Source organism: Eufriesea mexicana, unplaced genomic scaffold, assembly GCF_001483705.2.
Source record: "Eufriesea mexicana isolate 0111107269 unplaced genomic scaffold, ASM148370v2 scaffold9008, whole genome shotgun sequence".
NCBI classification, from domain to species: Eukaryota; Metazoa; Arthropoda; class Insecta; order Hymenoptera; family Apidae; genus Eufriesea; species Eufriesea mexicana.
The window spans coordinates 283,446-310,578 of record NW_016916726.1 but is presented as its reverse complement, the minus strand read 5'-3'; the positions used below and the strand labels follow the sequence as shown (position 1 = coordinate 310,578).

Sequence of the window (27,133 nt, the reverse complement as noted above, 5' to 3'; positions counted from 1 at the left end):
TTAAATGTATGTTTAATTATACTTTTATTAAGGTATATATATTTTAAGTAATTATTTATTAATAAATCAATTTACATTATTTAGTGGCTAAGTACATATTTGCCCTTTAATATTCTTCTCATAAGAATTTTTCGACCATTGGGAGTTGACATTCTCGTAAACCAACCATGGCGTTTAATACGACGACGTTCATTAGGATGTGGGAAATGATATCTGACTTTAGTTCTATTTGAAGTAAGACTCCATGAATTACTTATTGTTGTCGAACTAAAGATTGATGAACAAGTTTGACCCAACGAGACCAAACGCCTGTTAAAGAAAAGTATTGTTTACTTGAAAAAGAGTACAATATTAATTTTATTAGACATATAAAATTTTATCTTACGGAAGTGTTTGATATGCTTTGGAAATTAAAGTGTTTATCATACTGTACAAATTCAAGGATTATTAAATTTCGTATTTGAAAATATATTTTGAAGTTACTAACTGGTTAACTTGTAACCATAAATGATACAAAACAATAGATACTACTTCGGAAAAAATTAGAATGTTTGCAGTTAAGGTGTTCGATGGTATATTTCAGCGATTGGTTGAAGCTCACGAGCCAGGTTCGATATGATTGGCTGGGACTTTCATGGCGCCATCGAGTAGAAAGACATAGATGATCTATATCTTTTTTAAACAGCAGTCTTTTGCTGGTTATTCAGCTATATATATTTAACAGATCGGGTTTATTAAAATATAAATAGGACAATTTTACAAAATTACAAATACAAAATACAAAATTACATACAAAATCATGATCCATCATGTATATTTATGACTTTCTGATAATTATATAATCTAGTGTTTTAGGTCATTGAGCTAATGCGAAGAGTATAAATGCAAAGTATTCAGAATATCCACTTATTTATTTCTTTGTTTTAAATTGTTTTTTAGAGTAATTAAATACATTATTTAATCTGTGTTGTTTTCCAGTAACGTAATATAATAATTTTTATACATTATAATAATTAATACGTTTCTAAACTATTATCGTATTATCGTCGAATTTATAAAAGCATTTATTTTACTTGGTATTTATTTAGTTCGGTACTGATAATTTCTTATTGTATATTTTATTCTCTACCTTATTTTATATTTATTTAACTTCATATTTAATTTTACTTTCAATTTTAACCTAGTGTTATAATCCTATTCTATATTGAATCGGTAACGTTGGAAATGACATTGACAACATAAAATTGAAAATACTAAAATACTACGAAAAATACTAAGAGGGTTTAAAGTCGTCTAAACATAAGAAAAATACGTTAATCGATGTGTTTATCATATTTTTTGTTTACGATATAAAATATATTAATACTGCTCATAAGTCTCTTTACTATCGTCACTGTCGGTATTATCGATTCAGCACAGAATGAGATTACAGCACTAGCAGTGAACAGAGTTAAAACTATACGTGGATATAAATGTGCAGAAGATTTACAATCGAAATAAATTTATTCACGGAATTACAATGTACGATTTGAATCTGATGTTATTACTTTATGTTAAAATTATTCAAATGTCGTTATAATTCGTAATAGGTTCGTAAAAGACGATTATATAATTTTTAAGATATACATTATCGTACACATCGATCCTTTTAAATGTCACTATCGATTTTGCTTTTCCTCTGCGTGAAAGTCATGCTTATACGCAAAAGTTGACCCAAAGAAATTAAACGGCCACACGAAATATTCATAGGACAGCTTAACAAATCGTGTGGATCATTTCGCTTACCGGTTTCATTGATTGGCACTGGCATCGCTATTGTGATCGAGACACTGATCGAATGGGTTTATCAGCGTGAAACGTCCGCGAACAAAATGTTTCTAATAACACTTCTCGCGCCAAAGAATACCGCGGCTATTGAGAACCGATTCATCTCAATCATGTCACGAGTATCACGTCTGATTTATGCTCGTAGGGTTCGGTATACGGTTCAAAACTGCTCCCTTCTTTCCTCCGTGTCACCCTCGCCTTCTTACCCTCTCGTTTCGACCGGATGCACCCCATGGCGCTGACCTTTCTCGCGTACGGGTCGATCTCTGTGGTATTCGTAATGGAATATACGATTATACGAAGATCTCGTTGTCACGTTACGTATGCGAGATTAAAAATCTCCCCGGCAGATAGATCGTGATCATGTTCCTCGATCGTAACTGAAACCATGGCGTAGGAGGGATAGTTGAGGAAGAACGATCCGTAGATGGCTCGCGGTAAACAATTTGCAGCCGCTTTTAAACGTTCACGTGGAAACACGTGGCCCACTCTATAGGTAGATAGTATCCCGTAGTTTCGCGTTGTGTCGTTTCTAATTGCACCGATGCGACCTCGTTCGTGTATTATGTGGAACGGGGATACATAACGTCAGACGAACCATTATACCCAGATGCACCATATGCGTGTTTCGACAAAGAATAAACTAAAAGTCTTGGAACGTTCGAAACGCGAGGTATGTCGTATGGATGCGAGAATGCGTAAATGAGAGCGCCAGTGTGAGAAAGGAAAAAAGAGAAGATCGAGAACGATTGATGATCGTCAAACGCGACTTTAATGCAACTTTATAACCATGTGAGATGGAGAGAAACGTGTGGAATAGAAAATTTTTCATTTTTCCCCACTATCGCTCTGCAGAGGGGCGCAGAAGTGTCTTCCAAGGGGGATTGCAACGGATATTTTTATTTTAATATAGTTACTCTACACTATAACTAAGACATGAGTAATTAGATATCAAGTTCAAAGTATAATATGTTTTACATCGTATAGGAGATAGTTGACAGGAGGATATCGCAGAATATTTGATTACCTTCCTTGAGTAATGAAAGAAATTAGAACAGAATGTGTATATATATATATATATATACATATATATATATATGTATATATATATATTCTAATTTCTAATGTTTCTTTCATTACTCAAGGAAGGTATATCTATCTTTGAGTGCTTCTCTAGAGCGACTGACCGACTCGTGAGAGAGTGTCAAGAGGGTACGTGACGCGGTTCGCCCAATCCCCCAATTCTTATCTAAAGTTTATATAAACATTCGTTCTCGGAATGTAGGTCTTATAGATTATTTATTCACGCCTTATATCCTAGATTCATTTTTGTGTATAACTAAACCTATCTTTTCAACGATTCTATAAAAGAAAACCGATTTTGGTAGACAGGACAGATTTCTAAAGAGATTCTCGAGCAGTGACGAATTTCACGAAAAATTCGGGATGATGGACGTTTGGTAGAATCGTGCCCGTGTACGAAAATCTCGCAAGCGACCTCGCGATGGCCGAAAAATGCGTGGGTGCGGGTGATCGTCCTCATAGCCGTTCGTGGACCCGGTACATTGTCAACTGTCAGTTGACAGGGCACAGGATGCGCCTTTTCCGTTCGGAAAGAGCTCCGTTGACCACTCCCATCCCATAGAATTGCGTTCAATCGTCCATCGATTGAACGTGACCGTATCGCCAGCTATACTTATCGATCGGCCCTCGCCGCGTATCTTTCCGCGCGACGTTCTGCTCGAAAAATGATAGAGGCGCCGGTCTCGTCTTCTTCCAGCGATTTGCCTGTCAAATAATTCTTCTGGTCGCTGCGGGCCTCGCGATTACGACTCTTCGTCCGCTTCGTACCGATTGACGCAACCTTCCCGAAACGCGATTTATGACGGGCCATTCGCCCGATAATTCGATTGTTCGTTGCATACACCGCCGTTCTCGATGATATCGGCACGATAGCGAATCGATGGGATTTACCCAGGCCCCCGGTAACGCGGCACGCGAAATCGATATCGATTTTACACCCGCATCGTAACATAGACGCGCGTTAATTAAGCGGCAAGCGGGTGTATCGGGCGTGCAAACGAGAGGCTGATTTACAACGCAATCCGATTTCCTTCTTCCTCCACGCGACTGCTTAATCGTTGCAATTATTTCCACCGTCGCCGTACACCTCTGCCATCCTCGAGAACCATTTATTTCATCCATTTGCACGTCGAGATGGCGGATCCATCGAAGGAACGAACCTTCGATTCCGCCGGGCACGACGCGCCCAGCTCTCCGGAAAAAATCCTAATGCCCCCGTTTACGTGACGCAACATCCGGCCAACTCGTGTTTCAGTCGCAACGTGCATCGTCTTCATTGTAATCGTTCACGCTTCTATGCGAGCTTCGGGTGAAATCCGCTCTTTGTGCACCCCGGTGCGTCGGTTCTTTTTCTCCGGGGATTAAAAAGGGGACGTTTCCGTCACGTTTCGTCCGAATCCGTGAACCGAGGCGTGGATATTTCATGTATTCCACGTCCCAGGGTCTGTCTTCGTCATTCAGCGTTCATCGGCGATATTTGTAGCGAATTCTTACTCGCGAAGTTTCTTAAACCCGCGTGTTCATCCTGTGTTCGTCTTGGCGCACAATGCGGAGCGGATCTGTTGCGAGGGCGAGGGCAAGTTACATTGTCAACAGACGCGTTCTTTATGCTTCTACACGTGCATCGAACCGTCGTGCTCCACCTTTTAGAGGATTTCTTGGTTACCTGGTCGGCTGAAAGGTTTAAGGAACGTTTTCTAGGGTTTATCCAGCGGACTGTGCTCGGAAACGATTCTTTGTCACCGAGGGATTTCGTTAGCGCGGCTAAGAACCTCGATTCAAGGTTCGAGGGGAGAAATCTCAGCAGAATCCGTAAACTCATGTTACCGAGAACTTATTTCTGCAGGATGGACTGCGTTTTTGCGACTCCTGTATTTTATGCACGGTTATGACCAGATTCGAATCGCGAACAAAATTTGTAAACACTCGGAGAGACGTCTTAGAAGAGACTTCCTCTTTTGCCGTTTCTGAGAAATAACGAGACGCAGCTCGTTTTCGCGATTGCATTACGCTTCGTTGAGGAGAATCCAGCAGCTTTGTTTACGCGGCGCAATTGACATTGCTAATTCCCTCGACTAAAGCTCTGGAAAAACGCATTTACTGCTTCTAATTACGAATATCGCGATCGCGTGGTAAATTAATTAGCTTCGCTGACTAATTGAAGATACCCGTACTAGCTCGATCGATCGAGTCGGTAACCTCTGCGGAAAATTGCAATCGCGTCGTTGCTGCTTCTCGGCACTTTTCATCCTCAAGGGTCGATTCATTCTCGTTGCTTCGATTGCCGGTATACGCGGCATAATGAACTTGAACCGCGATCACATTTTTCACCGTTCGATCTTATCCGAATCGCTCGTTCCTACGAGACGAATCTCGGAAAGAGGGTGACTGGAAGAAGGGAGCGATGAAATATAGGATATTTCGCAATTGCTCTGGTCGATAGTCGGTTCGTTTCGAGAGGCGTGTATTCGAGAGCTGGCCAGCTTACGACTTTATCGTTATCGCGAAAGATAATCGACGATAAGGTCATCGGCGTGATTTATCAGACGTTTCTTTTGGGACACTTTTAACCGCGATATTTAGATTTCGAATGACAAATAAAACGAGCGTGAATCAAATTGAATCTCTCCAGTGGCGTAGCTAGAGGTTCCTACGATTTCCATCTCGTGCGATGCGGTATAAATATGAGAAAGAAAATTAACCCTTATCGGTTGCTAGCTTTTTATACTTGATTCTCATTAAAGATTTCCGTCTTGTCACCTCTCACGTAACGCACGATCGCAGCGACAAAGTACTGTTGTCACGTGAGGGGTGACTTACGATCGATAAGGGTTGATTAGGTATGAGAATCGGTAACTAATAAAGGAATCGTCGAAAGATAAAATTGTGTCCCATATGGCACCTTTTCGCCACCCTCTAGCTGGCAAATCTCGTAGACATCTCACGCGTCGATTGAATACGGAAAATATTGGCTCGGCGGGAGAATGGGGGACACAGGAAAGGAAGAATCAACGAGGAAGCGGCAATTCGAGCAGTGTCTTTTAAGTTCTCGCTATTGGACCGTGATAGGCGTCGCGAGTATATACCGCGGGCAGCGTAATCACTGTTATTTCATCGTGGACGGTAATGCTCCGGCTTAAAGCCGCCCTACTTATACGCATTACCCGGGCAAAAGCAACGCGGACCGCGTCCCCGGGCAATCATCGTTCTCGAGCGTCATTACGAAATTGCTTTGGCAAATGAAATGCGCGGTTATGCGCGAGTACGAACGATCTTCTTAAATTGAGATTTATTGGAAAATCGCGCACTCCGCTTTCCGGCGTGTTCATAAACAGATCGAACCACGGTCAGGGTCCTTTTTGCATCGGGTTACGAGACCAGGAAGAAAGACCCCGGTCGCGAAATTGCTTCCACTTTTCCAAGCTGCTCCTTATTACTCGTCCTTACGATCTATCGGGGATGATCGAACGCGTTTCGATCGTTGAAATAAATGGACAAAGTAATTGGAGACTTTCGAGAGCAAATATGACTCCCCGTAGCAAAAGGAGCGGAGGGAATCCTTAATATAATCGAGGTTTGGTATCACGGTCTGTTTGTATCTTTTAGCAACAAGATTTTACAAATTTATACTTGGTAAAAATTACAAATTACTCGTGGCGACGAGTTGCCTGCTCGACGAGCTCGCACAAACACGCTCATACGTATGCACATACCTTAGAGATAGGAGAAGGGGCGAATGTTTTCCAGAGTAAGTAGAGATGTCGCAAACAGCCATTTGCTATGCTGCAACAGAAATCGTTCGAGAAATATTCTTTTCCCCTCCTTTATATCCATAAAATACTCGCGAGGCCGCAATTATCCTTATTACCCTATATTATCTTATATTAAAAAGAGACACGACGTTTAAGACACAATAACGGAGAAGAGGAAAAATTTCCATTCTCGCAAATAACGCTACAGTTGCATAATTTGCGCGAAAGAAAGAGTGACGCTATAACGGCCGGAGAAAACGGCCAAAGTGGGCCGTATACGAGCCACGGTGTCGAGAAACGCGTTAACTATAACTTTCATCGTCCGAGATTATTCGAATATTTGAACTTGCCATGTAAATGAGCGAAACTCGTCGCGAGATAGGATAAAGCGGCGAGCGCTGCCTCCGCAGGGACGCGGAGCAAAGTCGCGGGATCGTCGAAGACGTTTCAGTTTCGCGCCTCCGTAAGCCTGTCGGTAATCCATACCGCTTTCTTCAATAAGTGTCTCTTTCGAAGGACTCGTATCGGCGATAACGTACTATTGCGGTTGCCTGGACAACTCCGATATCTGGTTACATAGCGGAATCTTGGTTGCATTTGTAGCGGATGCAGCCGGTAGCCAGGCGAGCAGGGTATATTGATTTGCCCGGATGCCGGGCCTGGCGCGACGTTGAACGCGCGTCGAGAGGATAATATCGAGAGCTATTTGCCAAAGCTGACTTTTCCCAAGAGCGGCTACAACTTGCCGCGATAAACGCGGGCCCACGCGCGTAAACATCAGCCGTCTGTCGCTTCTTAACCTGCCGATGAAAATCGTGGATAACCCGGCGGGTACCATCAGCCACCCAGGTTTCCGTTTACGCGATCGATCGAGCCAATGGTACATACGTCCCGCGATTGACGGATCGATGTCGCGACCACGTGGGATTTATCGATGCAGATGCGCCTCTTGTTCCAATCGAAGAGGATTATCGTCGGCGAAGATTTTAGGAGACACGCTTACCGATGGACACGTCGCTTATGGTTTTCGGGTGCCGGAGATAAGGCAGTTGTAGCAGCCGCGCTATCTAAATAGCGTGTCGTGCTAATTCGTTAATGGGACATCCTGGCAGGCACGCGTTTTAATCAGCGTTCGACACACCGATAACAGGCTATTATTAAGTGGCCTCCGGGAGAATGGTCACCGTGTGGTTCATCGCACGAATTTATCGTGTCGGCTCGCGAAGGATCGTCGGTGAATCGCTGTGGAAAAAACGTTTTTCTCCGAGTCGAGAATTTTATTCGAATCTCGCGCGGAGAGAAGGGGGAAAAATTGATAGATCGTACGAAAATCATGGACAAGTTTATTATCGATGTTTAACGAGACGGTCATCGGGTACCGATGCGTTAATCGCTGCTTTGGAAACCATTTTGGAGCGACGAAACACGGGTGCAGTGGAACGAGGCTGGCTTTCCGTAGCCGCGAATTAAGGCATAACGCGACGCAGGGGGAAGGGGGAAGACGATGTTCCTGGTGTTCGTTCAACTTGGTCTGAAAATGAATTTACGAGGCCATAATCGCCAATTGAGAAGAGTACTTGTTGCGTGCAATCGGCCCGACTGAGACCTTGTGCCGAAGCGTTGCACTCTCTCCTCACGTTAGGAACTGCGCTACCACGGTGCGTACAGCTCGTTGTAAAATTACGCGAAAATTAGCCGGGGCTCGATCGATCCCGTCCCGATATTCCGGACGATACCCGGCCGGTCGATCGAACGATTTGTTTGCTCGCGCTTCTCAACGCGCGCATTCTTCGCGACGTCGCGTCGTGGCAAGAAGGCAAACTCGTCGTCGCACTGGCAAAAAGTCATTCCTGCAAAGCTGTGAAAGGAGAACGACTTGGTCGTGGATCGAGCGTGGGAGGCGATCGAAACCTTGTTTCGAACTTGCGACACCCTGTACCCGGACGAATTCAGTGGCGATGACGCAGAGACGATTATGCCGCGAGCGCAACGTCCAGCGTCAAGATTAGCGGCGTGCCTTAGTTCGGACCTTAAATGAGAAAGATTTCTGGAGCGTCTGTTTTATGTAAACGACCGATTCAATCGCGATCGAGATATCCTGCCCATCTGCGAATTGTCAATTCCGATGTTTACACGAACGCGGTCCCGTTTGTTCGGCGTTCCCCGACGATTCTTGGAGTATCAGAGGTCATCGCAGCGTCTGGCAATTCTTCGCGAAAACATTCCGATTTTTCCACCACGAGTCTGCTCTTCGTCGTACCGATGCGAAGCACCGGAGACCTGGACTACGTTGCTGCAAGGATCGCAATAATGCAACGAGAGGTCGCGAATATCGAGCGCGCGAGCCCGAGAAACGTAGGTCGGACTGCTTCAGCGAACAGTTTGGCGATGCATAGTTTATAAAGCTCGATATCGAGGACTGTACTTTCTTCGACGATTGTTCGAGGAACGTATCGAGACCGCCACTTGACGACTTCCTTCTGTTTTTACGTTTTTGCAGCCGATAGCAGCCAATGGCGGGGGCTGCTCGAACGGGGCCCTGCGATCGGATTTGCGTGTTCCATTCCGAAAGAGGCAGCTCCGTCTTTGACTTCGTACGTAACAAAGGGACCAGTTGGAACAGACCTCACACGTCGACGCGAACCGTCCATCGAGATTTCCTGGCTTCGATCCATACGCGATGGTGGTTATCGAATTTTTACGACAGGATACCGGAAGACAGGGAAACGACAGCGTTTTGGACAGAGTGCGGATCGAACGGTCACGATTAGCCTATTTGTCCCCGATCGGGGGTGTAACGTTATCCCTTTTATTGGCGGCAATGCCTCCCAGAATGATCGTGGTGTACGAGAAAGCTCCGAAGGTGGGATTAAGTTCGACAGGAGGTGCTCGACACGATATTTGAATAACAAAGTGTTTGCTCGTCGGCGTTACGTGAAATCATGGAAATTTTACACCGTGGGGAGGTCAACGGAGGGAAAGAAAATAAAAGTGACGGCAGTGCTGCAGGGTGGGGAGGGTGGAGGAGGATGGGCGAAGGAAGAAAGTTGCTTCGGTACATTATGACGCCCCGTAAGATGGTCGACTACACGTAGATCCGATCAGATCATACATGTACCGTGTATTATAATCTCGTGGAGGGGCTGTTAGCCGATAAATTCTTCATCTATGTGGAACCACTTACAAAAGGGAACACCTTTTCGTGATTGCATGCTTACGGCATGTGAAATAGTGTCCAAATTATAGGTCACGGCGTATAATTCGACGAAGCGTTGAGCAGGGTCGTGCTTCGCCAAAAAGGAATAACGACAAAAGAAAAAGAGAGGAGAAGAAAAATAACCGTGGAACAGGGGACCCATTTCTTCTTCGTAGACACGCGAGACGCGCTTTCTTCCACCATTTCTCTTTCCAGTTCATCCGGCCTGTTCCTCTCTCCGGTTGCACGCTTTCGACGTCGCTTCATGGATTTTACTTTGCTCTCGTTATCGACGTCCCGACGACAATGATAACCGTAATTAACCGGTAATCGGAGCGGAGTGGCCGCGGAAAAGCCGTGTAATTCCTGCATGATTAATACGTGTTTGACCATTGATTAATCGCCGCGGCGTCTCGTTAAGTGCATCGATACACCGGCGAACTGCAACGCTGCTACTCGGCCGACGTAACGCTAGTTGAAAATGATAATAATCGCGCTGCTCGACTCCCCACTAGCCGACTATCATAAGTTTCTCTCAATGAGGTTAATGGGAGTCGCAACCAGTCAGTTTTTCTTCGAGTTTCACTGGTTCGCTGGTGTAGCGATCGCCAGGCACACGGTGTTGCGATAGTCGGAATACATGTTTCTCATAAGCGACGAGCGGGAGAAAAATCGAGTCGAGTGTTGTCCTTAAAATTCTCCGGACTCGTCGTTATCCCTTTAGACCGCGAGTAATGCTTGTACGCGGGAGTTGGGATACTTTTCTTTCTCTTTTCATTCATAAAAAATGGCACGGAATCGCGCCATTCACTCGTATCCACCGACTTCCTCCTGTTCCGGCGAATTATCGCCCTGCACCGTGACTTATCGTTCGAAACGCGTGCACCCCGCGTATGTAAATGTTGACAGAGGCTGGACCGGGAAGAGAAACAGCCCGAAACACTGCGATATAACCAGTTAAGGAGCCATTCGGCCAACGTTCAGGCCGCAACGCGTGCTCCGCGAGGCAATAACTGCTCGTTGTACGCGCGTCTTGCATCCACTTTATCGCTTCGTACACCCTTAACTAACTTTGCCCTTTTTTATTTTACGCTTGCTCCATTCGCCGCCTGACCCGTCCCGCGGAACGTTTCATTAACTTCCTTGTTCAACTCGAACGATCGTTTAATTACTATTAATCATCGTCAATACCCTACCCGTCATTCATTAGCGCAGCACAGTGCCAACACTGAAAACGATCAACGCTAAAAATAGAAAGAAATTGCGATTGAGGTATACCTCGAGCTCTTCTAATCGAGCTTTCGGACCTTTATCCCATTAATTTTCTGTCGATTTATCAGCCGAGCGGACAAACGAACTTTGACGCTCGATCGATTCCTCGATTACTCGTTATTAATTATTACCACATATTTAATTTATCACTCGATATTAACCTCTTTACTACGAAGATAATACATCATTTGTACCGATACAAGCGCGTTGCTAAACGGAAATGGACAACGGGAGTGCAGGAATACCGTGTATGTTCGTTGATAAGTAGTCCCTATTCGAAGATGAGTGTCAGTTGAAATTGACAGAGGGTTGGATGACCGCGAATTTTCCACGGGATTTCTAATTAATTCCTGCGGCTTCGATTTCTACGAGTGTTCCAAAGTTTGGGATCGGTAAATCGAAGCTGGTCTATTCTACCAAGTATCCATCGATCGAATACCTCCCATGGACGATGTCCATCTAGCGGTCAGTCGGTGGTCCACCGGTGGTCACTTTCTCCAAAATCGTTTCTGGCGACTACCTGGCCACCGTGCACGATTTCTGGGAATTCCCCTTCCGGTTCCAATTACTTCCCTGGACAGCGTCCATCTTGGTTCGGCGACGGGAATTAATCTATCAATCGCTCCAAAAGCTTTCTTCGCGATCACCCTAGAGTATATCGGTTTATCAAAGCTCCGTCTTCAAGAAGCGAAGAAAAATTTGGGAAAACATTGGGAAAAGGTAGCGAAAACACACAGCAGTTGGAAAATTAACTATTACAACGTTAGAAAGAATAATCGCGTCAAGGTGAACCATAGTGAACCAGAACCGCTATCGCTAAACCGAGAAGACGAGCACGTTCGGATAGAAAAATGGCGCCACGCGTTACCGATCTAGGAAACGACGTTTAAATTCAAACGTGCCAGTTTCTAATATGCCAGAAATCCGAGAGTGATCGGTTTTACGCGGTTGGTGGCCGATACGAGGAGGTAAGGCGATATCTGCGAATTGCAGGCGGGCAGTAGCGCACGTACCCGGTAAGAAAGAGTGCTCGCGGTGAAACGCGAGGCGAGCGATGGCGCGAAATTGCGCGAGGTTCCATCGGGGATGACCAACACTCGCGTTATTCTCCGAATGAATCTCGGCGAGTAATAGAATGACTGGCGCAAGGGGGCCAGCGGCGATCAAGCTGCCGCGCTGATTACTTAGCGCGGCCCGTTGTTCACGTTGGCATCCGTAATCGCGGACTCGCGCGTCGGCCGAGCGTTCGACGCGGAATAATAAACGGAAAAGCGTAGCCGAGCGATCCATTAGTCGCGACGCAGTTATTGCTCGCTCGCTTTTTCGCGGACACGCCGCGAGCTGAATATATCGATGCGGGAGCCCCCTTCGCGGAATACAACCGCGTCTTGGGCAATTAGATCTCGATAGCTTTTAATTAGCCAATGAGGCAGCCGAGAATCTAGCAGGGTCGACTTGGCGCGGTGAACTAATTCGGAGAAGGGCGTTTTTGCCAATTATTGGTTGTTGTAATTTCTTAATCCTTTGCACTCGAGAGGTGACTCTCAGTCACCGTTTAATCAGATTCTAAAGCTCGACGTTAATTAATGTATCAAATTTAAAATTACCTAACGATGCGTGGAATGTCGAAGAAAAATAATTCAATGCCTTAATTTGCATATGATTTCTCATTTACCATTTTAAAAATATCGTCGACCCTATGACAGAAAGTCTTCGAATTACTATTTTTCTGTAACGAAAAAGTCGTCGAGTGCAAAGGGTTAATAATTGAAATTACGGAGCTTATTATAATTTGCAGGGAACTAATTGCATTGAGTTGTATAGCGAACGGTATATGAAGATTATTATTAGTGAAATGTACACTGATGGAAATACAAAGAAAGGATGCAGGTGTCTGTAAGGGTTCTAAGGACTTATGTGTTCTATACCACTTCGGGTTTGGAACTGAAGGATTCTAGAAAACAGGTTGCCTTTTAAACACAAATCTGGAAGACGACCCCTCGAGTCCAGTATAATATCGAAGGGTCTTGAGACCCAAAAATTACTACTAACCTCAACGTTCAGCATGTCGGACCTCATCGTTGCTATGGTTTATTCCAACATTGGCTATTCGTTGTTAAAAAGTGTCACTTTCGTCCGTGCACCAGGCGTTTTAATGGTGTGGTAGAAATAGGTATGTAGTAATGAATAGGTTGAAGATGAATTTTATGCATGTTGGCTTACACCAAACACTAAATCTACCAGGGTCAAAATTACCGTGAATGATGAATGAAAAAGAAGCAGAACCTTAAAAAATAATAAAGAATATTGCGAGACATTGGAAAAATGATCAAATATATAGAGTATGTAATTTTTAGTGTTAAAAATGCGAATGACTTCTTAATAATTTGGAGGCATAATAGAAATTCCAATACTATCACTATATTGCGTAACAAAAATTTATGTGCCAAATATGTACCATTTTATTGTAATAAACATGTATATTTACGTACCAAAGATCATTTTCCGAGTATACAGACATGGCTGAGCCATCTTTTATCTCCTGAGGACCAATGTTTTTAGATCCAGTCCACCATCGAATTTATAGAACGCGGATTGTATAAGCTTTCCACCGATATCGCTGTTCTATCGCGAGGAGCTTCCCAATTTTAAGGAACCTTCGGATCACAGATAATGGAACGGTGGTCATAATTTTGTTCAAGGTTTAGAAGGTCTCGCGCGAGGTCGACTGCGGAGCAACGTCGCGTAAATTAATTAATCTTATTTTGTTACGGTCGTGGGGTGACCGTGGTCGTAAACCGTGATACGCATTATTGCGAACGAATTCGTGCGAATGAAAAAAACAGGAACAGATACGCTCCACCGACGGTTTTCATTTCCATAATAGGCCTGTCCCGCGAGACATCGCGAGCGTGTTCCGCCATCGGCGAATTCGTCTCAAAAGTGCAATTATATCGGAGTATTTCGAGCGTGTATATATATATATATATGGCATATTAAATGAGTCAGAGATGAGAAAATAAATAACCATTCCGGCAGCGTTTCTTGAATCGTCATTGAACGCGTATTTACTTTGAAACTTGGAAACTCGGTTCGCGTGGAAATTATTTAAAGCCTGCGCGAGCGCCGGTGTTTGTCGAAATTAATGAATTAGGCGCGGTAGAGGTACATATTAATAAATATTTAACCGAGGCAAACATCGAACAGGTCGTGCGATTATTTTTCGTTTGATGCTTCGTACATGCTGTAACGAAAGTTAATTAAGCCTCTATTTGTTCGATTTACGCGACAAGTCTTCGCGTATAAATTCGCTATACGCGCATTAGACCATAGAGAGACATATTTGCGCGCAGCCGCCATATTGGTATCCCGAGCGAGGGATATATTGGTATAGGGATATTGGTATGGCGTGGAAATCGAGTTCACCTTGTTCGTCGTAGAATAGAAAACTAAAAATAAAAATAGAATAGAAAAATGTTTTAGTTTTGCCGGCGATGCCACCGATATTGCGGACAGAACGTTTACGCATACCTTAAAGCGACGATTCGCCGGTCTGCCGTTGAAAAAGGAATCGCACGACAGACGTTCTACGGTTTCATTTACCGGTTACGCGAGTTTCTTCGCGCGCTTTTATCGCGTGCCGTAGAGGCTACCGCGCTACACGCGTCACTGCGAGCGGAGGACTCGCGAGGAATCGGCGATACGACGGAAGAGTGGGCAACGAACGAGCCTGTCCTCGAAGCGTTTTGTCACCGCGACGTAGGAGGTATCGGTGAAATTTTATTCATCGGCTGCGCCGGATTTTTCACGCACTTTGATCCTTCGCGACGCGTGACCGGGAACGTCGACGAGCTGGTCGGGAAAGAAAAGAAGGCCCGAGAATGGCGCGAGCCAAGAAACGCGGGTAACCATAGATCTTTGTCTCGCGACGCGGAGGAATGGTAACCTAGACTCTTTTTCTGAGGGGTACCGTTTTTGCTGCACGCCGCGTTCAATGGTATTACTCGGAAGCGGGATTTTTTTCGCCCGCGACACCGTTCCCGTACGTCGACTCGATCCTCCGCGGCGCGGCATTTACTCGCGCGATCCGCTCCGCGCCGCGCCGCGGCGAAACGTCGTCGATCGATTCGCGACGCGCGACCCGCGAGCGGCGACGCGTAAAAATGGAAAGCGGAAACGGGAGAAGTGGAAGCGGCGCGTGGCTCCGGGGCGTCACGCCGTCGACGGTGAAATATCCGCGGCAGCATGCCCGTTGCACCGTTACGCCTATCGATAACCAAGGAAAAACCGCTAACGTAATCTCTCGGGTTAAATTTTACGAGTATTCGTAACACGCTCGCGGTTCGTTGAACCGACTTACGCCCATAGGAATTGTCAGAATCATGCCAGTTATTTCGAGAACGTTTGTTTCACGTATGTATGTACTTATCGTTCCTATTGTTGCCTCATCGTACGAACCTTTCGTATATGCCAAAAGCGAGAAGGATGGTTTATCGCTGAATCACAATTCCCAGTCAAACATCGCGTATCTCCGGGCTTTGCGTACGCGTCGTTTGTAAAGGGCCGTTTTGCATCTACGTGCGAGCAAACAGGCCCAAGAGACACGGTCGGTATTAAATAAAAATGCAAGATCGGGTGCTAAGAGTACCCCCTCCACGCCGAATTGTGCCATTATGACGCTCAGCCTTCGGTACCATTTATACCTGCGAGCTTTTAAATGTCGCACGTACACGCGAATGACCCGGCGAATGCACCGAGATCGCAGATCCTCCCGCACGATCTCGTGCGTGGATAGACGCGCGTCCGTAGGCGAGATGGAGAAAAGAAGCGGCAAAAATCGGGCATTCGAGGTGTCCCGAAAAAGGAGGGCACTCGTGGCCGTGGCCGAACAGACTCTTCCTTTTTCGATCCGTTTCTCGGGGATGCGTCTCTCCGTGCACCGGCTGGTGCATCGTGACGGGTCGTGCATCGTGCGTGAACACGTGCGTGGCGGCGCGTGTGCGTGCACACACGCGCCGAGGGATGCGTCGACGGACCTCCGCCTCCTTCCTCCTCGGATCCACCACCACCCTGCGGACCTATATATTTCCCGGAGGGTCTCCCACTTTCGCCACTATCATTCCTGTCGCGGCTGCGCCAGCCCGTGAGCGCGCAAACGTGAGTTCGCTCTCGGCTTTCCTCCTCGGAGTTTCCTCGCTCGCCGATTACGCGCCAACACCTGTCTTCTCTCGCGTTTTCCGTGTCGTTTTTCCCTCCCCGTCGATCATTCCTCGAGAAAAACGCGTCGTTCGGTGCAACCGCGTTGCCGCGAGTTCGTTAGTGCCGTTTCGAACCGACTCGTTCGAGCCGAGTCGTGTCGATCTCGATCGGATCGCGAACGCGCGGGAAACGATAATTAATCGATCGTGCGTACACTTCGATATAGTCGTCTCGCTCTCGCCTGGCGGTCTCGTTAGAATTGCCGATCGCGCGATCCGGTCAACTTTTTTCCGTCACTCGTGTTTCTCGGAAATGTGTGCCACGTGTAGTGAGCCCGCGAGTCCACCTGCTGCTCCTACTGAATGGGATTAGATGAGGCACGACGGTACGTCAAAGTGTTTGTTGAATCTCATTTTATCTCTCGATGCTGTTCGCGGGAGCTTCGTCGTGTCGAAACTTCAAGGTATTTCGCTTGACAACGATGCCACGTAGTGAGATCGGCTACCGTCCACGAGGTCGGTGTTTGCATCTCGTGAGTCTCGTTGCGTAAAGGGATATTAAAAATATCGCTGGTAGCCAGTCTCGATCGAAGAAGACGCGAAGGGGAAAACGTATCGATGGAAACGAAATGCGAAAGAGCGGATGTAGACGTGACAAATTTTACGAGCGATTTTCTAACGGTTTATCACGAGCATGTTTGGTTTCCGATATCGAGCAAGAACGCGCGAGAACGCGCGAGAAGGCGAGTGGAGGCGCATTCTTCACAGCTGTTCATACAACGAAACGCGCGCGCAGTCGCGAACAAGAAGCCGTGAATATACGTAGACGCCTTTCTTTATACGACCGTTCGCCAACAAGCGACTTAATATATCGTCCTGTAAATTACTTCGACCGTTATCCGCGCGTCCTCGTAACTCCGAATTTTTCCGCTATTTTAGAACGGCCCCGAACGATCCATCGATCGTCACCGGCCGCGCAAAAAGCGACAGCTAGGAAAATAAATCAGCCTAGGCTGTTCCTTTGCATTGCCACGCGTTGGTCCACATACATAATTCATCGGTCTTTTTATCAACGTCGCGACCGATTCGCGACAATATTCTTTTCTCCCGCACGAACGCAAAAGTCATCGACTGCCCGACCGGTGTCGCGTCTTTGAAAACACGCCACGCGATCACTCGCGATTTCTCGGCCGCCTTTGAGCGCGCGTGGACACCGGGATCGAAGGCACGGAGAAATCTCTCGGAGAGGTAGAATTATCGAACACCTTCCCGATCAGCAGATCGCACGGCAAGGGTTTATTACGCAATGAGAGAAGGTAAAACTTAGAGCCGAAGCCTGGGACTTAAGGCGATCAACGTTAACCGGTCTAAAGCCGTCCTTCGTGTTTCCGCGCGCGGTGCACAGTGATTTGTTGCGTCCTTCTTACGCCCTATATCATTCAGCTGGTAATGAGCTTTGCCTTTAACGTATCGCGACGTTTCTCATGCGCAGGATGGCCTGAGCCTCGGAGCAAATCTTCATGGATCGTTCACGAAAATCGAGGAATGACCGGTCGCAGTGGAGTCCCGCGGAAGTGCCGTGGCGCAGACGATGCGCGCCGCGACGCGCCAACATTACCGTCAGGAATTTCGGGTAAGTGATCCGTTTCAAAACCATCTCCGTTTTTCTCCAAAATAAACACCCACGCCTCGCGCGATCTGGATCTGGCCTGGTCCCGCGATCGGATCCACGTCGCGACGAGTGTTTAATTATTCGTGGAACTCGTCGTATTAGATTTCTCCGTTATTAGCTTAGATTTTCTCACCCGATCGGCGATGGCCGATCTAAAGCGACGTCTGTGTTTGAACAACCGCTCGTGACCAGCGCCGTTGTTTAACGACCACCCGCAAATGACGCTCGGCAAACGCGTAAATACTCGCGACGTAATCGGGGACCAGGCGTTTTGTTTAAAAATCCGACCCGATATCGCGCGTTGGAAACGCGAAACCGTAAAGGAGGCCCGATCGGATTCGGAGCGTTCCTAACTCGTTTGCCGAGATCGAAGTGGCGTCACGAGTCGATGAAATACGTAATCGAGCACCTCAATTAGAAGCGGACCGTTGCGACAGCTGAGCGATTCCGGTTATCATCGGCTCTCGACGAAAACTATCCTCTGGATACGGCACTGCGTGCCCTATATCCGGGCTCCGTGCTTCCGTTTCGTAACCGATCTCGATTAACGTTTATTTCCCAACTTGGCGTCTCGGCTAATCGGAGAGGGAAAAATTCGAATGGATCGCGATATTAAAACGTTGACGCAAGCTCTCTCTCTCTGTTCCTCTCCGTCGAAGGCTGTGGAGATCGGTTGAAACGTTTAGCCCGGAACACGATACTGGAACGAGCGCGCGAGTAAACAGCACGATCGAGCGCGACGCGAAATTTGTACACGATTTGTATCGCGGATCCCGTAACCGCGAGCGTGCGGTTCGTGGAGGGAAAATGGAAAAAAAGGAGGGAAAGAAGCGGAGCCGAGAACAACCGAAACACGATTGCCCCTCGATAACTCGTCGTTTTAACGAGGATATCTCCCTCCCCCGTGCCGTACCGTGGCTACACCGGCAGTTTATTTTAATACGGACACCTCGTAATAATTCTCAATGTACATCGTACCGAATGAACGGACATCAATCCTTGCCCTCGTTACTTTCGATGCTCCGGGCAGAGGGTCCCTTGTTATCCGCGCAGTCTCCTTTGTACTGCGTGCATGCCAATGTCCGCGCATAATTACCGGTTTCGATTACCGATCGACCACGGCAAGTGCGCCGGATTTTCCCTCCGTGTTGGCAAACATTTACCCTAACCCTCTTACCCTTTCTTTTATCCGTTTCTCGATCTCTCGCGCGTGTTCCACACTGCGTCCCCCGTGCCTTCGTTCCTGCTCCTTCACCGCGATAATCGCCGTTTTCCTCCCTTCCTCCGCTCTTTCCTTTAATTATACCTCGCATACGCGCGCATACGTGTGCCTACGTACGCGGCATTCGTCGGATATGGCCGGTAATCCTGAGCGAAACGTCGAGATAAAAGATTTCGCGGCACGACGATCGAGCGAGTGTATTAACATACCGTCGAATAACGCGATTTCTCGGCGACCGTAACGCGCGATTCCCGGCTTCGAAGTCAAAGCACCGACGCGTCTGGCAGCGCGCGGCCCTCGCTGATAACCGTGAAAGTAACTCATGCATCACACCCTGTGACGTTAATCCCTCGGGCCAGGGGTTGGACGGGCACCCGAAAGGAGAGTGCGTGGAAGGGAAAAGGCGTCGAGGAAGGAGAAGCCACGCGAACAATGAGCAATCTGTAGCGGACATGTACGGTAATTATGTCGAGTCTAGACGCGCGCGTGCGATTATATATCCCTTCCGTGGATCACATGCGGTATACATTACGTACGGTATGTGGTCGAGATTGCCGTGGCTCGCGTGTGTGTACGGGTCCGTTCCCGACCGTGATAATACGCCGCGAAGGAAAAATACGACCCGTCCGACTCGTCGGTCGAGAAAGTTTTTGCTCGCCTTGAAAACTTTTCGTCGCGACGTCCTGCCGCTCGATAATTATGCTCGTCCCTTTCTTTTATTTTTTTTCCCCTCCCCGAGTTTCGACCACGCTGTCGGGCACCGATCCCCGCGATTTTCACAGTCCTCCGCGCCGCCACGATTTATCTTTTTTACGCCACTGCGGCGCTTCACTGTTGCCACCATTTTCCTCGCGACTACCGTTTCCGATCCGATTAATTGTTCCTCGTTAAACGCCTCGGGACGACGATTTACGAGCACTCGATAGAGAAGCGTTTCACCTACACCGCTAATTTTCTCCTCCAGTCACGAGCCTTTCCGACCCGGATCGGACTTAACGAGCACCCCGTTCGGGTTCGCGTGGTGTGTAATACTCGCGTGTGCCCGCGTACGCGTGCCATTACGAGGCCCCCGTATAAGCGCGGAGAACTTACACCCCTGCTGCCTTTTTATATCCCCGTATCGGACTCGAAGCTTGCATCGAGGGTCGGAGCAGAGCGAATTTGCAATTTCGCGCTGATACGCCGCGAACCAGTTTGCGGGCTGGAATACGCGTAGAATTCTTCTTCTTCGCAAGGGGAACGACTTTCGAAACGTCGACACGCGTGGTCCCCAAATTTTCCTGGCCCAGAAACGACGAAACGGTACCAACGTCTCGAAAGCGAGGACGCTCGTGTGGAATGACGATTATTTACGAAGCGCGTGCGAGATGGCAGGTCTAGTGGCAGGAAAAACACGCGTGCGGTGGCGAAAAAGCTCGAGGACGAGTGGAGAAACAAATAAACGTGCATTAGCCTGGGACCGTGTCAGAAATATGAAGAGCCGGCTCGGCCGCGGATCGAGGTCTACCACCCACTTTGATCCCCGTCGCGGTAACTAGGGGTTGCCGGGGCAGGCGTCGAAAGCTGCTTCTCTGCTCCGTTATTCGTGGAAGCCACGAATCCACGAATCCACGTGTCCTGTTCGTCTCTGCGCTGCTCTGACCGAGTACGAGTACTGTTAATCGGCGCCGAACGACCGGTCGTTCGTCCTCGGTGACGTAGGGCGATCGATCATGCGGTAGCCGATGCGTTTCCGCCCGAAATTCGTGGCGACGATACGCGCTGCTGCCTGGCCGACGAGACGTACGCTCGAGGGCCCGTTATCGAGTGGCTGGCACGAAGAAATCTAAGGACTTATCGTGGATGTATGGCTGAATGGATGAAGGGTCGTCGATGCGCGTTAATTAACGTCAGCCAACGACCGTGATTCGACTTACATCGCTCGGCTCCAGTAGGTTATCGAATGGTATAGAAAGCGGGGGGGAAAAGGAAGGCGAAATAGAAACGTGGATGGAATTTCGTTGGGTCATTCGGGAGCAATGAAACGCACCTTTGAGAGCGAGGAGTATCGTTTAATTACGGATCAGCTGTTTCAGCCCGAGCGTGACGGGCCGACGCGCGTGTGTACGCGCGTGTACGCGTGTCCCGATCGATTTATTTCGAGTATGTATCGAGAGGCTCGCGGCCAGCGGAGCGATCCCATCTCTGGGACCGAAGATAGAATTGCCGTGAAAGGCAGCAATAAACGCGGTCCACTGGCGTACAACGAGTACTATTCATAAGTCTGATGGAGCTAAGGGCCGTAAGACCGCTTCGAGAGTGGCGCCTTCGACCACCTCGTAATTCTCGTCCGGAGACTTTTCTTTTTCACGGAGGCTCACAATTAAGCTCATTATGTACGCACATGTTCGCCGCGTTTCCACTGATTTGCAAGCGTCACGCGACGCTCCGAATGCGACCTTTCCGCTCCATGTACGCGTATATGTATCTCTTTTCGACCGCTTCCCATCCAGCCCAATTGCTCATTGTCGGTTATGTGCTCTGACGGATGAAAGACGAGTATCGAGCGTTCGATTGCTTTTTCTTTTCCTCTTTCTTCTCCTTTTTTCTCTCTTGGATCATTCATCGTCGCGGTGTCGGAGCGTTGAGGCTGCTGTAGCCGTTTCCACGAACGCAACCAGATGTACCTCTGGCCAATTGGTTATCGAGTTTTCGTTAAGTCAATTTCCATGTCGTTATCCGGCTCCGTAGAAAGGGTCACCGTACTCGATTTCGAGCGTGGTTATCATCGCTGTGGTCTGCGCTAATTAAAGAACCTACCTAACCTCTTTCGAGATAAGCTTCTTCTAAGGTTGACGTGAAAGCTACCCAGCGAGAGAATAATTTTTCTACCCACTCGCGCGAATAACGTTTCGCGAAAGAAACACGTTGGAGACGTGGCGGAGTGGACGATGAAGGGAACCGTTATGGAACACGCGAGATCGTAACCAGTGTTTACGCGTGACTTCCGGAAACGTTAACGACGCCGATTACGCCGGCAGGAGCGACATATACGATTGCCATGGCGACCAGAGTGACGTTCGTAAATATTAATTAAATTCCCGACGGAATGGCGCGCTCGGGTCGTGCTTTAATTCCGTTTTTCGAATTCCACCGCGGTTCGAGCGCGCCATGCGCGCGCAATTAGTAATCCTTCCGGGTGGTCAAAGGTGATGGCGCGAAGCGAAAATTAAATCGAAGAACGGGACAAAACAACGAATACACGCGAACTCCTGAACCGTACAGCACCACCGAGATCGTAAAGTCATCGAACAATAGATTACACGGCAGCGAAAACGTTGGGAAATAATTTCAATTGTCAGCCATTTTCATTAAAGCCATTTTTTAACTCGCTGGCAATGGAATCGTTGGTTTCGTGCACGTTATTGTTCGATGGAACAACTTTGCGAAGGCCCCGCTTTCGATTCGTCCATGTCGATTACCTCTCGCGCCGGTTTTGCAGCTTCGGGTTTCCCCGGGAATGGAAAGGCTCGTCTGAAATTAATCTTAGAAACGGCACCCGTCCACGCGAGTGGTTTCTGCTTTTTTGGCACTGACAAACCGCATTATGCTTAACTGCGGTGGTAATGCCGCACGAGTAGCCGCGAGTCATTGACTTTCATTTACATCCATTCCCACCAACGACGGTGCATCTGTCGATTTGCGTGCGCGGCGACGCCATGGGCGAACGGCGGACGCGATTCCGATTAACTCGCGTGCCAATACCACGCTTCGAGTGTCCAATTTACCGGCGAAGTATATTTTTAAATCCACCGGATTCTTTCGCCAGTCGCGCTCTTTTTCTCCCGCTTCGTCGCATTTATTCCACGCGACGCGTCTTCCGCCATTCTATTCTTGAACACCGACCAAACCGTTCCTCAAAGGTGGAAGACCTTTCGATTCATCCGGTGCACGTCGGTGGGAAGGAGACGCGAAAGACGAATCGTCCGTTCGATTCCCGACAGGGGAACATCTCCGGAGAAGTTCGCGTCTTTCCGCGGGATCCGCGAATCGTCCATCTTCCCGGGAGAGCTCTAGAGTCATCGCCAAGTTCGATAGATCCATATACAGCGGTTGCTCGGAAGAAGGTCGATGATCGAGGCCGAATCTGGCTACAGTCAAAGGGAGCTGGATCTTTCAGGAAATTCCGAGTGTCTCGTTTCTCGTGCGAGATTGATATGGGTTTTGGGCACGCTTGTTTGTATATCTTGGACGCGATAACAAGCCTCTGCAAAGCCAGTTCAAAGAACTGCTCGCGATAACGATCGCTTAATTTTCAAAGCGGAATTCCTGCCATTTGCCAAGGCTCTACTGTACACGCGCGCTGTACAGTAGGCAGCGCAGACGCCGGTCAGCTGTGATTGACAGCCGATCGGTGAACTGACGTTGTCGCGAGTTGTAAAAACAGATATCCGCGAACTTTTGTAATTTGTCGCAACCTCGAAACGAGCTTATCCCAGCTTCGAACAGCACTCGGACGCACCGAGTATGACACCGGGTCGAGCAAAGCCGGCTCGCCCTGAATGGAAATAGAAAAAGAGGCCGGACGAATAACACGGACACTCGGATAATGACAGCAATATCGAGCTAATCGTAACCGCCTATTAAGAAACAGTGACCCGTAACGTTTGCAGAGGGTGGGGCGTCTAATGCCGTTACCTAAAATATCTCTGATGTCTGACGCGTGTTGCAAACAACGCGGTGATTTACAGCGTGACGACCTTCGTACAGCCTCGAGTGCAAACAACTTTTTCGTATTTACCGAGGCGGGCTTATCGTGCCCGATTGCTAGAGTCTGCCAATCCAGACGGGGGTCCGGTAAAACGAAAAGGAAGGTGCGCGAGGAGAAACTTAGGATGGAACGAGCACTTCCGTCAAGATCTACCGATCCGTTGGCAGGATCGAAGGTCCGAAGGTCCCAAGGTGGAACGAGAGTTGCATTGGCAGGTATCGATAGAGGAAGGTGGTACCCCAGGGTGGCGACTCGCGGGGGCGGACGAGTCGGTGACGTTGATTCGCATCGAGTCCCGCTGCGAGAACCTTGACAGTTTCGAGACGCGCTGACAGCCACGGACGCCTGGCACCGCAGCGCAACCCCGAGTCAACGATGCGTATTCTATCAACGTCCGTGGAGCGCGATAACCTCGGCAACTGCATGCTGAATGAGCCGTACGAGAGACGCCGGGTATATCGTTGCGTCTCGTTTCGCGTCGTCGTCCCTTTTCTGCAACAATGGCCTTTATGCGCGGGACGCTATTCTAACGTGGCACGGAACGAGAAAGGGAGAGGACGACGACGACGACGACGGCTGATCCACGTCGGCACGGACAAAGCTCTTCCCTTCGCCATATAGGAACCGAGCCGGACAGCCAAGATTTAAATTGATTTCGAGATAAGTGCGTGGAATTAAAGATGCATTCGGACGATCATCCGCGCGCGGTCAACCCCTCGTTTCATTCCCGATACTTGTCTTCCACTTTGCGTACGATACCTCCTCCGGCCGCAACAATCGCGCACTGTGTTGCCTTCGTTTTCCTTCCCTCTTCCCTATCCGCCCAGTTGCTCTCTCTCTCTTTCTCTCTCTCTCTCTCTCTCTCTCCCTCTCTCTCGGGGGAATCCCGAGGAACCGAGAGACCTCTCGAGGGTATATCTGTCGTTGCGGAAGAATTAAGAGGATAAACTCGTAGTTTCCTGGTTCGAACGCAGAAACGAGTGATTAAGGGCCGGGGAAGCTCGAGCACGAATCGCGTATAAATAACGAGCGACGAAAAGGGGAATGGCGTACGTTCCCATCGACGTCGTTGGTTTGATGGAAGGCCTGTCGTCGCCGTACGCGATCGTCCCGGACCAGGCGAGTCGAGTGTGTTCTAGGTATCCCCGCGTTTCAACCGGCTCGAAAGTGAAACGAAGCGGTTTCCCGGCTGCTCGTGATTCCACGCATAAGTAAAGCCGTTAACGCCTACGTCGCGAGTGTGAACGCAACGCTTGAACCGCGGTAAATTGACGCTCTTGACCCTGTGATAGCGCGTCGAGGCCTCCGAGTCGCGTTTCGTCGTCGTTTCGCTTAGGTATTCGGGACGCTTCGACTTTCCTCGAAATCACCAACTTGGCAAGGCTAATTACCAGTGGTCCGGGCGTTAAACGTCGCGTTAACGGACGAGTACGATAAAGTAAGTGGCGCTGGATCAATGACAGCGAGCTGAACAATCTCCAGCCATGTAAGTGTCGTACGACGCCTGAAAGCTTCCGCGTGACGCCAGTTGGAACAACGTTCCCTATTGTGGAGTATCGTAGACCGTCGCGAGCAGATAATCCCGGAAAAAAATGGGATACACGATCTTTTATCTGTCTTTCACCACGACCGATTCTCTGGACGCCGAAGTCGACGATAACGCGTGACCGGATCGGTGCACGAGTAGGATCGCGAGACACGACGCATTATAATTCGTCACTATTCGCGATACGCTGGTGCACGACGCGTCGTGGCATCGCGATTTCATTGACGAGGAGTCGAGAATGATGATGGGGTGAAAAGCGGCCATTATCGACGCCCATTGTACTCGCAAGTTTCGCAATACGCTGCTTACGTCCACGATCCAGTATCTCCTTACGCGATTTTGAATGAATTACCGATACCGTGCTATCGAGATAAGAAACGCAATTCGTCAATGAAGTCCAGTTCGCGATACCTAGTTTCTAGACACTCGTCAGGATATCGAGCATATTAGACCGAAGATTAAAGGGTACTACATTACGTGTTTAGAAGGTCGATGAAAGATAAAAGAAACGAAAGATACGAAACACGCGAGCGAGTTTATCACGCAGAGTCAGACTCTGCGTCAGTAGACCAGGGTGAAATCCGTAATGCGAAGTTTTGCAAAGAGCAGTGAATTTTTCAAAGTCAGGCTTTCGTTGCCTACGTATCAGTTGACGCTTTGCTCGAACTGCACGATTAAGACAATCGGTTCTGCTCCACATTAAAGAGAAGTATCACAAACATGACCGGCAGTCGTTTCCCGATAAGAGAAGCGGTACATCGATATTAGAAAATTTAGATCTGGTGCGCAAATATTTGCAAGATGAGACGACCGCTGCTGGGTACCGCTTTCGCGCCACTCGAAAACGGCTAGGCAAACGTCTATATTCGACGACATAAATCCTTCGATCGGGACAATCAGTCGTGTTCCACATTAGCGGGAAGAAGTGTTGTAAACATGGCCGGCAGTCATCAGCCGGTTAGGTATTGTATACCGTGCATACCCGGCACGCATACCGGATGCATCAGATAAGAGCGTTCGCGAGGTCTCGTAACTCCTTCGTCCAGGGGAGGAGGCGTACGGCTCGAAAGCGGCATTAAACGGTGCCTTCTCGTTTATTTTTCAGTGAGCGAGAGATAGCGTGGTTTGACGTGAACCACCGCTACCGCCAGCGGTGCCATCTCGTGTCCTACCCATTCGCGTACGCCGAACCTATAATTATTCTTTCGAGATCGTGGGCGAGCCGAGCCGAGCCGAGCCTGGTTCTCTGCACACTCGCGATCGCGCGTTTGCAATTTCGGTTTCGCCTGTTCCGACCTTTCCTTTCGCTTGCCAGGCCCTGCCATTACGGTGACGATTTCATTTATGACCGGAATCGCGTGTGGTCCGAACGAGGTTATCGATGCCATTAGCGGATCTCGAGAGTTCCACCGAGCCTTGCAATTTTCAATATTCCTTCTCCTTTTCTGCGTTTCTTCGAGGCCGTATCGCGGTAGAAAGGTCCTTTAAACGTTAAATCGAGGCACAGGGTATAGGGTCGCGATCGGGAGCGCGAATAGGTGGATCTTCCGCTGTCACGGTATGTCAGGCATCGAATGACCGAAACATTTCGGTTGATAATTTCTTCTGTCTGTAC

At 48.2% G+C, this 27,133-nt stretch overlaps 2 protein-coding genes across 4 annotated transcripts in view; one reads left to right on the top strand and one right to left on the bottom strand.

Moving 5' to 3' along the window:
- Positions 1–80: 80 nt before the first annotated feature.
- On the bottom strand, positions 81–503 carry mRpL34 (mitochondrial ribosomal protein L34). Its single transcript, XM_017907787.1, has 2 exons — positions 386–503; positions 81–309 (listed from the first exon to the last, which is right to left on the bottom strand). The coding sequence occupies exons 1-2, from the start codon at positions 424–426 to the stop codon at positions 81–83; spliced, it is 270 nt and encodes an 89-aa protein (XP_017763276.1). The 5' UTR covers positions 427–503.
- Positions 504–16,254: 15,751 nt separating this feature from the next.
- Positions 16,255–27,133, top strand: part of LOC108553031 (thrombospondin type-1 domain-containing protein 4) — a 39,901-nt gene continuing 29,022 nt past the window's right edge. The window contains exons 1-2 of one of the 3 annotated variants that reach the window (XM_017907773.1): positions 16,255–16,287; positions 17,821–17,961. In XM_017907773.1, the coding sequence (XP_017763262.1) occupies positions 17,849–17,961 (113 nt within the window). In that variant the 5' untranslated portion in view covers positions 16,255–16,287; positions 17,821–17,848. Of the gene's footprint in view, positions 16,715–17,820; positions 17,962–27,133 lie in introns of those variants that run through there. The other 2 variants (XM_017907772.1, XM_017907774.1) reach the window with 2 other exon arrangements.